Source organism: Sapajus apella, unplaced genomic scaffold (genome assembly GCF_009761245.1).
Source record: "Sapajus apella isolate SASKATOON/1434 unplaced genomic scaffold, GSC_monkey_1.0 scaffold6, whole genome shotgun sequence".
Lineage (NCBI taxonomy): Eukaryota > Metazoa > Chordata > Mammalia > Primates > Cebidae > Sapajus > Sapajus apella.
The window spans coordinates 59,120,701-59,135,427 of NW_022436946.1; the positions used below are offsets into that span (position 1 = coordinate 59,120,701).

Here is a 14,727-nt window from a genome sequence, read left to right on the forward strand (position 1 = left end):
ATCCCCTGTATGCATTAAATCATCTCTGGATTACTTATAATACCTAATACAATGTAAATGCTATGTAAGTAGTTGTTGCAGGCTGGGTGTGGTGACTCACACCTGTAATCCCAGAACTTTGGGAGGCCGAGGTGGTTGGATCACCTGAAGTCAGGCGTTCAAGATCAGCCTGACCAACATGGAGAAACCCCATCTCTATTAAAAATACAAAATTAACCAGGCATCTTGGTGCATGCCTGTAATCCCAGCTACTCAGGAGGCTGAGGCAGGAGAATCGCTTGAACCAAGGAGGTAGAGGTTGCAGTGAGCCGAGATCGCACCACGGCACTACAGCCTGGGCAACAAGAGCGAAACTCCATCTCAAAAAAAAAAAAAAAGTTGTTGTAGTATGTTGTGGAAAAATTGATATTATTTTTGTTGTACTTTTATTTTTTTTTAATTTTTGAATAGTTTTGATCTGCAGTTGGTTGAATTCCACAGATGTGGAACCCTCAGATATGGAGGGCCACCTGTACTCTTTTTGTAGTTCTTTCATTTTAAGAGAGGACAAAGCAATCACAACATTGCTTGAACTGTAAAGCACAGAACATGGAATTTGTTGGTGGAGATTAAGTAATTGTGTTTACATGAACCTTTCTACTCCGTGAGAATTTGTCAGTAAGCCAGTGGATATTTATATTATTTTGTGAACCATGTGGTCATCTGCCTAAACATGTGTAGAGAGAATTTGTATAAACATTTTATCTATGTTGTCCTACATGATAGCCACTAGCCAGCCACAGAGAGCTACTAAAATATAAATATAAATTAGATTTTAAAAATCCAGCCCTTTAGTTGCACTGGCCCCATTTCAAGTCCTCCTATGTGACTAGTGGTTATTCTATGCAGCTATAGAACATTTTCATCATTGCAGAACGTTCAGTTGGATAGCACTGCTTTAGAGTCTAACGTTGTTTTCTCCTTCCTCCACAGAGTCCATACAGATTCGTTTGGAAGCCAGTGCTGCATCTCTCAGGAATTTTTACTCACATTCCCTCTCAGCTGCAGTCAGTAATGTTTTCAAAATATTACAACCAAATACGTCAGGTATGCACTTTTGATTTCTAGCTCTTAGCACTGTTTAGGAAACCTGTCTTTTGAGTTCATGGGAAAAAAGATCTAACCTGTTAGAGGTCTCAACGTAACAGTATTTTTAAAGAAGACTCATGATATGCAGAAGCAAATTCTCCTTCTTTTTTTTTTAAACTCCTTTTTTTTTTTTTGAGATGGAGTTTTGCTTTTGTTGCCCAGGCTGGAGTGAAATGGCTTGATCTCGGCTCACCACAACCTCCGCCTCCCAGGTTCAGGTGATTCTCCTGCTTCAGCCTCCCGAGTAGCTGGGATTACAGGCATGTGCTACCACACCCGGCTAATTTTTGTATTTTTAGTACAGATGGGATTTTTCCATGTTAGTCAGGCTGGTCTTTGAACTCCTAACCTCAGGTGATCCACCTGCGTTGGTCTCCCAAAGTCCTGGGATTACAGGCAAGAGCTACTGCACCTGGCCTTTTTTTTTTTTTTTTTTTTTTTTTTTAAAGAGACAGGCTCTCATTAAGTTGCCCAGGCTGGTCTTTATATCCTGGCTTCAAACGATACTCTTGCTTTGGCCTCCCAAAGTGCTAGGACCAGAGGCTTGAACCACCATGCTTTACCTAAAGCTATCCATTTACCCTTCAGCTTCTGAAGGAGGCTGATGATGTGCCATGGACTGAAAAGAATCAGAGAGTTGCAACACTGGGCTCTGGTACCAACTCTGCCACAAACTGGCTTGGTAGATTTTTGGCTCATCATTTGCTGTCTCTGTTTGTGTTTAGAAACCAGGGGAATTGAGCTCTTATTTCTCTGAGGTCCCTTCCACTCTTAACTTTGTGTTGTTTACCAACTCTGTTAGTAGGAAGAGTTTCAAACCATGAGATATTTGACTTAAAGGAAAGTTACACAGGATCAGTTAACTTAGGAAAATATAAAACTTTCATCATAGATGCGGTGGCGTATAGCTGTGGTCCAGCTACTTGGCAGGTTGAGATAGGATGATTCCTTGAGTCCAGCAGTTTGAGGCTGCAAATGAGCTGTGATAGTGCCACTGCATTCTAGTCCGGGGGACAGAGCCAAACCCTGTCTCTGAAAAAGCCTTGACGACAAAGTTATAAAACCATAGTGATAACAGAAATAGCCATCCAAGCTATCTGATCAAAGAAAGTATTCAAGATTTATTTTTTAAAATAAGGAGTGAGGATAAACATTTCCTAAAACAGAGTGATATAAACTTGATTGACACAAGGTTTAATGAAGAAAATGGGCATTTTCACAACACCACATTTAAAATTTTCTACCTCCATCTTCATTTGATGTAGATCAAAATATACTATTGCCATTTGGTTTAGAAAAAAATATGCATGATGCTTCTGTGCTGAATAATTCCTTTATGTACACTAAAGATTGTGGAGTGAATGGGAAGAGATCAAACAATAGAGAAAAATACTTTTCGAGTCAAGTTGTGGCTGAACTAAGTCATGGCTTTCCACTATGAGGATTGTAATCTTTACAAACACAGTTTTACAGTAGCAGCTTTCATTTTCAGCAGGGATTACTTGTCCTCTGTTGTAACACATTAGCTCTAACCATCTTTTTCAGTTGTGTAGCCTTTTTATCTTACTGGGCGTTGGAAATGGTTTCCCTCTTTAATGTACCTGCTGTTCACACTATGTCCCGAGTAGTCTGGGTTGTCCACTATATGGTTGATACTTTTAAAACTTAAAGTGCTCCACTGAACCATCCTGCCAGCCACCTTCAAATTAATGTTACCCTTTTTGGTGTCTTGCCTCCCACCCTTGGGTTTTCACAACTTCTGGAAAGTGTCAGTCTCCTGCTGTTTCACAGAAGTTGTATCAGGTGTGAGCCAGAGGATTGTGGGGCATCAGCAGCCACACTCTGATTCTGGATAAATTGTTCTTAAGTTTAAAAAATTGCATTGTTGGCCGGGCACAGTGGGAAATGCCTGTAATCCCAGCAGTTTGTGAGGCCATGGTAGGCGGATCACCCTAGGCCAGGAGGTCGAGACCAGCCTGCCTAACATGGCGAAACCCCGTCTCTACTAAAAACACCAAAAATTAGCTGGGCGTGGTGGTGGGCGCCTGTAATCTCAACTATCCGGGAGACCGAGGCAGGAAAATGGCTTGAACCCTGAAGGTGGAGGCTGTAGTGAGCTGAAATCACAACGTTACACTCCAGCCTGGACAACAAGAGCGAAACTCCGTCAAAAAAAAAAAAAAAATTGCATTGTTTTCTTAATGAAAACAGATAGTGAGATGTATTTATTCATTTTCTGCCATGTTAAGTAACTTTTTTTTTTTTTTTTTTTTTAAGCTAATGGTGACCACTGTAATTTAGCCCATGGGTTAGTGTGATCTCAGGAAGTGAATTCATTGGTTGGATTGTTGTGTTTTAGTAGGGATTACCTTTATACCCTGCCTTGGGATGGACTTTCAGTACATAGAGATACTTTGCATTTGGAAAAGAAAGAATGTAAAAGCTATTAAACCCTGCTTTTTTAGTATCATGGGATGAAGCTCATGGTATTTACTGGTTCAGCCTCTTCCTCATCAGTACTCAATGTGCTCAAAGTAAAACAATGAAAATATTCAACTGAAACTTGCCAGGCAAGGAGTTTAACTCCAGTATTTCTGATTTTTGTTTTGTTTTGTTTTTAAACTAGAGGAATTTGTGATCCCTCTGGATCCCCGGTGGAATATGCAGGCTCTAGACCTGATTAGAAATTCGATGGACTTTGACCCAAAAACAGACCAGCCTGACCAGCTCTTTGCCCTTTTAGAATCAGCTGCAAACAAGTAGGTGAAACCTGCTGCTCTGTGCACTGTTTGCCTCACCAGCTTCTCAGATTATACCATTCCTACGAATCTGTCAAGTATAGCTTACATGTGTTGAATTTTATGAACCTGAGAAGTTTTGGGTTGTGGAGATGATTGCCTTTATCGTACGATAGTCATATTTCTACTGTTTTCTGTTTTGTTTTATTTTTTAGAGATGGAGTTTTGCTCTTGTTGCCCAGGCTGGAGTGCTATGGTGTGATCTTGGCTCACTGCAACTTCTGCCTCCCAGGTTCAAGTGATTCTACTGCCTCAGACTCCCATGTAGCTGGGATTACAGGCATGCGCTACCATGCCTAGCTAATTTTGTATTTTTAGTAGAGAGGGGTTTCTCCATGTTGGTCAGGCTGGTCTCGAACTCCCGACCTCAGGTGATTCGCCCACCTCAGCCTCACAAAGTGCTGGGATTACAGGCGTGAGCCACCGTGCCCAGCTGTTTTCTGTTTTTGTTTTGCTTTTGAGATAGGGTCTATCTCTGTCACTGAGGCTGGAGTGCAGTGGCACAGTCTTGGATCACTGCAGCCTTTGCCTCCTGAGCTTAAGCCATCCTCCCACCTGAGCCTCTCAAGTAGCTGGGACTACAGGTACATACCCTGACACCTGGCTAATTTTTGTATTTTTTTTGTAGAGACAGGGTTTTGCCATGTTGCCTAGGCTGCTCTTGAACCCCTGAGTTCAAGTGGTCCACCTGCCTTGGCCTCCCAAAGTGCTGGGATTGTAGGTGTGAGCCATTGCACCTAGCCTGGTTTTTGTTTGATTCTCAGCAGCTCTTTCCCTTTTTTCCTACTTGTTTTTACTTGTCTCTTCCTTAGCTCTGTCCACATCATTTCTTGTCCTCTAATGTTGGAGATACAATAGCACCCCCATACTTATGTACACACTCACATATGAATTTACATAATTTTCAAAGTGAATCCACAAGTGTAGTGTATACCTCAGAGGTTGGCTTGCAAGCTGCCAGCCCCCTACTCCCCCAACTCCTCTTTCTACTGTGGCCGCTTTGAAGAGTTCACGGTTCAGTTTGTCAGGTTGTAGCAGACCAAGACCTGGCAGTCTGCCTAGACCCAGCTTTCTCCGTCCATCCATCCTCTTTCCTTTCACCTTAGTAGTTGTCACTTTCACCGCCATCTCTTTAGTCCAAGATTTGCAGAGGCAGGAGAGGAATGGCAGGATGAAGGATGCTGATATTCCAAGTTTTCCATCAGATGGAAGATATGATTGAAAATGTTTTTAACTGATAACTATTTGTTATGTTTTTTGAATCTCATTCCAGGACAATCATATATCTTGACCGGGAAAAACGGGTTTTTACTGAAGCAAAATTGGTTTCTGTTGGTAGCAAAAAGCTAAGAGATAGTGTTTTGAGAATGTCCTTTGAATTCCATCAAGGTAAGAACATTTACCTTTTGTGTTCTGTAATTTTAAGCATCTGATTGCATAATGTTGCTAAAGTTGAGAGGCATATTCAGCAGCTGCTGCTGTTTACTGATTTCTTTTCATCTGCTGGCCTGATTTTAAACATGTTCCCTTACCCAGTATTAATGACTAACATTTAGTGAGCACTTACTTTGTGCCAGGTGCTTAGCTAAATGCTTTTTACATGTCCGTGATCTCATTTACTTTTTATAGCCACCTGTGAGGTCCCATGTTATCAGTGAGGAAAGGGAGACATGGAGATGCTCAAAGTCACATGTCTAGCAAGTAGCACAGCCACTTGAAAACCAGATCTGTCCGCTAAAAAAAAATAACATTCATAAGCATTTCTTATAGGAGGAAGCATTTCTCGCATCTTTATTTTGTTTTTAATTGAAAAAATAGTTGTGCTTGTTGGAAAAAATTCAAACTGTTAAAGTATAAACATTGAAAAAGTTCATCTTTACATCGGCTACTGTTAGTAACAATTTCATTTATATTTTCTCATATCCATCTAAACATATGTACTTAATTTTCATTTTGTACTTAAACACTTGCATAAATACATTTTTGCTTTATAATCTGCATTTGTCAGTGAGACGTTATTTACATCTGTAGTTAAACATGCCTCATTTGCCAAGTTTAATAATATAGATTGAATATCCCTAATATAAAAATTCAAAACCTGAAATCCTCGAAAATCAGGAACTTTTTGAGCACTGACATGATGTCACAAATGGAAAATTTTATACCTGACCTCATGTAATAAGCCATGGTCAAAATACAGTCCAAACTTTGTTTCATGCACAAAATTATTAAAAATATTTTAAAATATAAAATTTGGACTATGTATTTCCCCAAGATACCTCATTATGTATGTGCAGAGATTCCAAAATCAAAAAAAATCCAAAATCTGAAACACTTCTGATCCTAAGCATTTCACATAAGAGACACTCAACCTGTAGTAGGCAAAGAATTTGGTTTGGTTTTGCTCTTTCAAAATTGACCTTTGTACTGGGGATAACATTTAAGTTCTAGATTATAGTGTATTTTGAAAATGTCCAGAGATTATTTTAAATCTGATGAAATGTTCTTATTTATGTTGACTCAGATCCAGAGAGCTATCACACTCTGCCCCATGAAATTGTGGTCAATCTTGCTGCTTTTTTTGAACTTTGTGATGCACTAATCCTGCTCTGGGTACAGTCCTCCCAGGGAGTGGTGTCTGATGCCAGTGTCAATGAAGTAAGGAACTACACCTTGTTTTATTTTAAACAACAAAATTTGTCTTTGTTGGCATAAAGATTCTTAGGGGAAAGAATAACTTCACTGTTACTGTATGCCCAATATTACTTACGAAATTTATTCTTAACAGTTTTAAATATACCTATGCACATATTTAAAGTCTTATTGGGGTATAATTTACATATTATAAACTGCATATATTCAAAGCGTGTAAGTTTTAACATGTATGCACCTGCGAAACCATTAACACAATCAAGAATAATGAACATATCCATCACCCCAAAAAGTTTCCTCATTCGCTTTTTGTATTTTCTTCTTTCCTTCTCCTGCCCACAGCCAGGTAGCTGTTGATATGCTTTCTGTTACTGTGGATCAGTTATATTTTCTACAGGTGGAATTATACAGTATTTTTTTTTGTTTATCTTCTTTCACTCACCATTGTGATTTGGAGATACACTCATGTATTCCTCTTTATTGCTGAGGAGTGTTCCATTGTATGGATCTACAGTTTTTTTATTGATTCACCTATTGATAGATTGTATCAGTTACATTTTAATCCACTTAAGTCCTCCTAGACATTATTGTCACATGTGGGTTAAATGGAGTTTTTAATCCATATTATTCTAGTAAGTCTAATAAAGTAGAACAGCCAGTCTTAAACTTTTTGATCTCTGCCTCTATATTCTTAAAGGTTCTCAAAAATCCAATAGATGCTACACTGTCAGTTTTTACCATATTAACTAAATCTGAAAAATGTTAAAAAAAAAAAAACCCATAAATTTGCTTAAAATACAATAGCAAACTTTCATGTTAATATGGATAACTTATTTTTAATAAAAATAATAGCAATTTCTAAAATAAAAATTGAAAAGTGCAGAACTGTTTTACATTCCTGCAAGCGTCTGTAGATCTGGCTTGTGAGAAGATGGATTCTTGTAGTATGTTGTTTGGAATAAAGTTTGTGAAGAAAAGCTGGGCTCCATAGTTAGGTTGGAAAGGAGAAGAATATGTTAGTAACCATTCCATATAATTTTGAATATTTTTATTTGATGACACAGCAAAAATGACAGGTAGTTTTGTAAAGGTTATTTGCGATGGGCAATCTGAGCAAATAATCACTGAACTTCTGTTCAAATTCATTGTCCTATTTTGCACCTTGTATGGATTTTGACCCTGCGTGAGTCTATAGCTCATGCATAGATAACTTGGAAAATATTGTTTACTGAGTTGGCACATTTCATCCTTCAATATAAATAAATAAATAAAGTCATACCTGTGAAAATCACAAATCTCATCAGAAAAATCGTTACCAGGAAGTTGTCAAACTCTGTTTTCCAATTTTGTGTGTGTGTGTGTGTGTGTGTGTGTGAAGGAGTCTCCCTCTGTCACCCATGCTGGAATGCAATGGCGCAATCTTGGCTCACTGCAACCTCTTCCTCCTGGGTTCTAACAGTGATTCTCCTGCCTTAGTCTCCTGAATAGCTGGGACTACAGGCATGTGCCATCACACCTGGCTAATTTTTATATTTTTAGTAGAGATGGGATTTCACTTTCTTGGTCAAGCTGGTCTTGAACTCCTGACCTCAGATGATCCACCTGCCTCAGCTTCCCAAAGTGCAGGGATTATAGGCATGAGCCAGTGCCCCAGCCTCTCAATTGTTTCTTTTGAAGTAACAGTTTCACATCATTCATTTTCAATGCAATGTCTGTCAAATAGTCATAATTTGCTTGTCAGTCCTTTTTTTGTATCATTAGTGTAAATGTCATTGTAGTGAAAATGGCAAATAACATGATATTATGAAAATAGCTTTGACCTTGTGGACTATGGAAGGAAATCACTAATCTAGAAACAGTGTTACTGTAAAAATAAATTATTCAAAGGGCCATGTTGGAGTCTCAGATACCTGCTTTGCATTGCAATCCTGTATTAAAACTGTATGGTATTGTCTAAGGATAGACATTTAGATCAATGAAACAAAATAGAGGATTCACAGATAGACCCCTCTCCCATACATGGCCAGTTATTTTTGTTTGTTTTGTTTTTTGTTAAATATGCAAAGGTGATTTAATAGCAAAAATGGTCAATTCAGTAACTGATGATGGAACAATTAGATGTCCATATAAAGTAAAATGAGCCTTTACCCTTATGTCACATTATATGTAGTTACCTCAACATAGATGAGACCTTTAAAAAAAGAACTAACATTACAAACTGACTAAAAGAAAACTTAGGAAAAAATCTTTACAACCTAAGTATAGGCAAATTTTTTTTAGGATTCTCTGTAAATGAAAGATATTGATAAATTGATTTCATCAAAATTTAAAACTTCTATTCTTCATAGCTACCTTTATAAACGTACTTGGAAAAAATGAATATACTGGGAAAAACTCTTAACAAAACATGTAAATTCCATAAACTAGCTATGCTAATACAATCCAGTTTTTTTTCTTGTTCTTTTTGGGATGGAGTCTTGCTCTGTTGCCAGGCTGGAGTGCAGTGGCATGATCTCAGCTCACTGCAACCTCCGCCTCCTGGGTTCAAGCAATTCTCCTGCCTCAGTCGCCTGAATAACTGGGACTACAGGCAACCACCACCATGTCCAGCTAATTTTTGTATTTTTAGTAGAGATAGAGTTTCACCATGTTGTCTCAATCTCTTGACCTTGTGATCTGCCCGCTTGGCTTCCCAAAGTGCTGGGATTACAGGCATGAGCCACCTCGCCTCACCACAACCCAGTTTTAAAATGAGCGAGACATTTGAATAGAATGTCTTCTCAGAAGTTATAAGAATGCCTAGTAAGCACTTTAAAAATTGCAGTGCCATCAGTTATCAAAGAAATGTAACTTGAAACCACAGTGAGATACCATCCACCAGAATAGAAATAAAAATGAAACTAAAGTTAAAATCATTAACAGCCAGTATTGGCAAAAAAAATGGAGCAACTGAAACTCTTCTACCCTTCCAGTTGAAGTACAAAATGGTATAGCTGCTTTAATACAGTTAGTAGTTTCTTATAAGATGACCTACACTTTGACCCAATAATTCTATTTTCTCTAATAACTTTCTGCTTCAAATGCTGAAAGATCTTTGCCTCCTCTCTCTGCCTTAATGTTCCTACATATATTCCAGTTTAGCCTTAGACTTTTTGTGTATGTATGTTGAGCATTGATGAACAATTATACTCTACCTTGTGTGTCTTTTCCCAGAAGATGTTTGTGAGCAGTCTTGATTTACGTTGTTTTTCTTTTTCTTCTTTTTTTAGTCATTCCTCTTGCTGTCTTATCTAAGAGGCTTTGTTTTTAGATCTTAGGTTCTCTGCAGTGGCGGGACCGGTTTTGGACTGTAGCCGACACAGTAAAAGTAGATGCCCCAGGTCTGGCGCTTCTTGCCCTCCATTGGCACTGGGTTTTAAAACATCTGGTCCACCAGATCCCCCGACTTCTGATGAATCACGAAGACAAGTAAGATTCATATTGCGAGTAGTAGTGTCAAGAATTACAGACACATGATGTTAAAGATAAGAGGATTTGGAACTGAAACTATTTCTTCTTGCTTTATTTTGGTTTATTCCCTTGGCATATTCGTGAATGCACAATTAAAAAAGAAAATATCAATGACTTCTCTTACTCTCCAGTGTTTCCCGCTTTCCTTATTTCCCGTCTGCTCTTGTTCTCCTTTAAAGATATTACAAAGAAGTTCAGACTGTCTCAGAACATATTCAGAAGTGTCTAGGGAGCCAGACCGGCAGCTTTGCTGGTGTAAAGAAGTTGCAGAAGTTCCTGGGACGACCGTTTCCTTTTAAGGTACGCTTGGAAGTATCTAGTAAATAAAAAATATTTGACTACTTTTTCTGAAGTCCTGGAACTTGGGAACCGACATCGGGTAAGAATTAATCATTGTCTGCTGGGCACAGTGGCTCACACCCATAACCCTAGCACTTCGGGAGGCCGAGGTGGTGGATCACCTGAAGTAAGGAGTTTGAGACCAGCCTGACCAACATGGAGAAAACCCGTCTCTACTAAAAATACAAAATTAGCCAGGTGTGCTGACACATACCTGTAATCCCAACTACTTGGGAGGCTGAGGCAGGAGAATTGCTTGAACCAGGAGGTGGGGGTTATGGTGAGCCGAGATCATGCCATTGCACTCCGGCCTGGGTGACAAGAGTGAAACTCCGTCTCAAAAAAACAAAGATTAATCCTTGTCTTGAAAGCATAACTCTTAAATACAGTTTTCCCTTGGCATCTGGGGGTGATTGGTTTGAGGATTCTCATTGGATGCAAACATCCAGGACAGCCCAAGCCTCTTATATAAAATGGCGTTGAGTGTGTATATAACCTGTGTACACTTTACATTATCTCTAAATTACAGTACCTCATACAATGTAAACGCTGTGTGAATAGTGATTATACTGTATTGCTTAGGTAATAATGACAAGATAAAAATGTCCTTAACGTGTTCAGTACAGACACAACCATCCATTTTTCCCCCTGAATATTTTCAACCCACGATTGGTTGAATTGATGCCGAACCCACAGATAACAAGAGGGCAGGTTCTATCCTATGAATCTTGTTAAGTAATTTGCTACATAATATCATTTTACTTATTCCTCAGATTACTAAGGCTGGGTAGAGATTTAACCGGGTAGAGAGTAAACAAGTCCTTTGTTTTCTGGAAACGTTAAGAATATATCATAAATTTATTCTCAGACTGTATAGGCTACTAATGAAAACACATTTGTGCTCTATAGTTTGTTCTTGCGGGTTTTGTTGTTTCAGGACAAGCTGGTGGTGGAGTGTTTTTCACAACTGAAGGTGCTTAACAAAGTCCTTGCCGTCAGGGAGCAGATGCCTGCCCTTGGGGAGAGTGGATGGCAGGAAGACATTAATCGTCTCCAAGTGGTTGCTTCTGAATGGACATTGAAGAAAAGTCTCCTGCAAGCCTGGGGATTGATACTTAGAGCTAATATTTTGGAAGATGTCAACCCAGGTAAAATATTCTAGCACTTGGCTAGCTGACAAATGCTCAGAAAATATCCTCTTGCTGGTAGCTATTAAGTTTTCCCTTAGACTTTTCTTTTCTGGGAAATGTGAGGGGTATAGTGTAAATATCTTTAAATAAGTGTCAGGCATAGGGCTAAACTTCACATATATTTTAAATTCCATCAGTAGAATCGTGTGGGTGTTAATAACATTTCACAGATGAGAATCTCAGAGCTCAGGTTAAGGAGCTTAACTCTGGTTAGCTCAAGTTAAGCTTGCAGTCTCATAGCAGGCTGTTGAGAATCTAGAGGCTGTACTCTTGACCACTATGCCCTAATACAATGTTTGTCTTTTGTCCAGATGAACTGAGGAATTTTGTGCATGCTCAGTGTTTAGAACTGAAAGCCAAAGGACTCTCACTTGGTTTTCTGGAGAAAAAGCATGGTGAAGCTTCCTCCCTGTCCCATCCACGCTTTACCTCCCTGATCCAGCTCACCAGGATTGTTCAGTTGTGGCCTGCAATGGAGTACCTGGCTATGCTTTGGCAGTACAAAGTGACAGCTGATTTTATGGCACAGGCTTATCTTAGAAGGTAAACCATGCTCTCAGCTGTTTTTCTTGTGGAAACTTTCTCTCTTTATTAGTCTGTATATCCTGTACCCATAAACAAAGCACAGACTTGATGGGGATGGTTTCTGGAACCGAGGGAGATAGTTTGCCGTTTTGGAAAGCCCAAATGTATTGAAGGTTTTTTGCTAGTTTTGACTCTACTTTAAAAGTCACTAGGAATTTTATCAATGGACTTGTTCATTTTTAGATAAAGGTATTATAAGTTTTATGTTACACTTTCCTTACTGTAGCAGCTTTCCAGTAGTTCTTTGGTAGTCCATACCCCATCTTCTCCCTCTTTATTTTTGGAACAGATGCAGCAAAAATCAACAACCCCAGATAAATGAGGAGATACATCATCTCATCTCATTTTGTCTTTATCACACACCAGTTGCTCCTCAAGAGCTTCGAGATCTGTGGTCCTTGCTGCATCATCAGAAGGTAAAAATCACAAAGAGACATAAGCCTCCTTTACACTATGAGTTGATTAGATTTTCTGTGACAGAGTGGTTGCAAAACATTTTGTTTATTCTTAAAATTCCATGTTGGAAACCTCAGGTTATTTTGAGTTACCTCTTAAAGGAGAGAATTTTTAATATTCTTTTGCAGTAATTATGAGGGTATATTACAACTCTTATCACAGGAGTATTCATTTGGTTTCCAATTAAATGAAATGAAAATATTTGCTTCTAAAAATTTCCCAATTGCTCAAAAATATATTGTGAGAATGTTTTTTACTCTTCTAATAATAGTAATAAACTTTGGTTAATAGAATTTCATTAGTACAGCTTTAAATAAAACTGTAAACATGTCACATTTCTTGACCAAGATTACTGGTGTGGCAGAGAATCAGAAAAATTTGGATTAATACCTTTAAAGTCATGATAGTTTTGGATGAGTCTTAGAAAAAAGAGAACTAATAACTTGATTTATGAAGTCTTTCTCAAATATTCTCTTACCTAATTATTCCTTAATTTTTAGGTGTCTCCTGAAGAAATTACTTCTTTGTGGTCCGAGTTATTTAATTCCATGTTTATGGCTTTCTGGAGCAGTACAGTGACCACACATCCAGAGTACTGGCTAATGTGGAACCATTGGCCTGCCATGCAGGAGAGGGAGGCACCCAAGTCCCTTTTGGGCTCCACTTTGAAGGTTTGTTGGTCTAAAATTATAAAAAATGTTTGATAGTGGCAAAAGAGTTTCTGAATGGATCTATCAATAAACATTTATTCCTGGCATACAATAGTGACTAGGTGATTGCAAAGCTTTATTTTCTGCAGGATGTTAAATAAGTTTAGTGTCAGTAAAAGTATACCATATTAAATGATTTGTGAAATTCGGAGATAAGTCAAAAAAGGTTTTATTGAAAAAGTCTATACTATAATTAAAAGATAATTTTTTCACTATAAAATATTTAAACAGTACAGATATATGTATATATAATATATACAATTCATTAGAAATGTCCACTCTGCTCTGTATCCTTTTTTTACATATATTTTTATATTAAATACATATATAAACAAAAATAAGTACACATATATGTAATAGAAATATGTATGTCATTCCAGCTTATTTATCTTTTTGAGATGGAGTTTCACTCTTGTTGGCCAGGCTGGAGTGCAGTGGCACAATCTCGGCTCACTGCAACCTCTGCCTCCTGGGTTCAAGTGATTCTCCTGCCTCGGCTACCCAAGTAGCTGGGACTACAGGCGTGTGCCACCACACCCAGCTGCTTTTGCATTTTTTAATAGAAATGGGGTTTTACCATGTTGGCCAGGATGGACTCAATCTCTTGACTTTGTGATCTGCCTGCCCCTGCTTCCCAAAGTGCTGGGATTACAGGCATGAGCCACTGTGCCCGGCTCATTCCAGCTTGTTTTGTGAAGTTATTCTGTTGTATTGATGTGTTCGAATTTATTTCACTCACCTTCTTACTGATAAAGTGTTGAAGTTTCTTGCATTTTCTCCCTCCTCCTTTAATAAGCGTGCCACATTGACTATCCTTGTATACACCTTTGTCCACTTGTTGGTGCATTTCTGCACATAAGTTACTGGAATTACAGTTGAATCCTTGGTCAGAGTATCTACACATTAAAAGCAAAATTGTGGTTATCATCAAACTACAGATGGGGCTTTTGCTTTTTACTTTTTCAAAGATGAGAGGAGCCAGTGAAGAGCGAAGTCCTGAAGTCCTGGATGACCACAGTGAGGTTTAGTTTCCTTTAATATAAAGATGAGGACCTGTTCTTCATCTGCTTGCCACACTAGGTGTTATAAACATTTCTAATTGTTTCTGTCATACAGTTAGAACGTATTTGCACTTCTTTGATAAATGCGAAGATGAAGCATATTTTCACGTTTATTGATCCCCTTTAGTTCTTCTCTGAATTTTCTAGTCATGGTCGTCCTTTTTTAAGAAAAAAACTTGGGTTGGCTGGGCATTGTAGCTCACTCCTGTATCCCAGCTACCTGGGAGGAAGATCTTTTTATATGTTATGTATGTTAAACTTTTGTCCCATGTAGGTTGGAATTGTATTTCTAGTTTTC

At 38.4% G+C, this 14,727-nt stretch overlaps 1 protein-coding gene across 1 annotated transcript in view; it reads left to right on the forward strand.

Annotated features, from left to right (window-relative positions):
- Positions 1-14,727, forward strand: part of MDN1 (midasin AAA ATPase 1) — a 178,884-nt gene that overhangs the window by 111,386 nt on the left and 52,771 nt on the right. The window contains exons 48-57 of the mRNA XM_032274472.1: positions 973-1,086; positions 3,755-3,887; positions 5,200-5,315; positions 6,451-6,584; positions 9,889-10,046; positions 10,268-10,388; positions 11,365-11,575; positions 11,929-12,160; positions 12,492-12,618; positions 13,159-13,329. Coding sequence (XP_032130363.1) covers positions 973-1,086; positions 3,755-3,887; positions 5,200-5,315; positions 6,451-6,584; positions 9,889-10,046; positions 10,268-10,388; positions 11,365-11,575; positions 11,929-12,160; positions 12,492-12,618; positions 13,159-13,329 — 1,517 coding nt within the window. The remainder of the gene's footprint in view (positions 1-972; positions 1,087-3,754; positions 3,888-5,199; positions 5,316-6,450; positions 6,585-9,888; positions 10,047-10,267; positions 10,389-11,364; positions 11,576-11,928; positions 12,161-12,491; positions 12,619-13,158; positions 13,330-14,727) is intronic.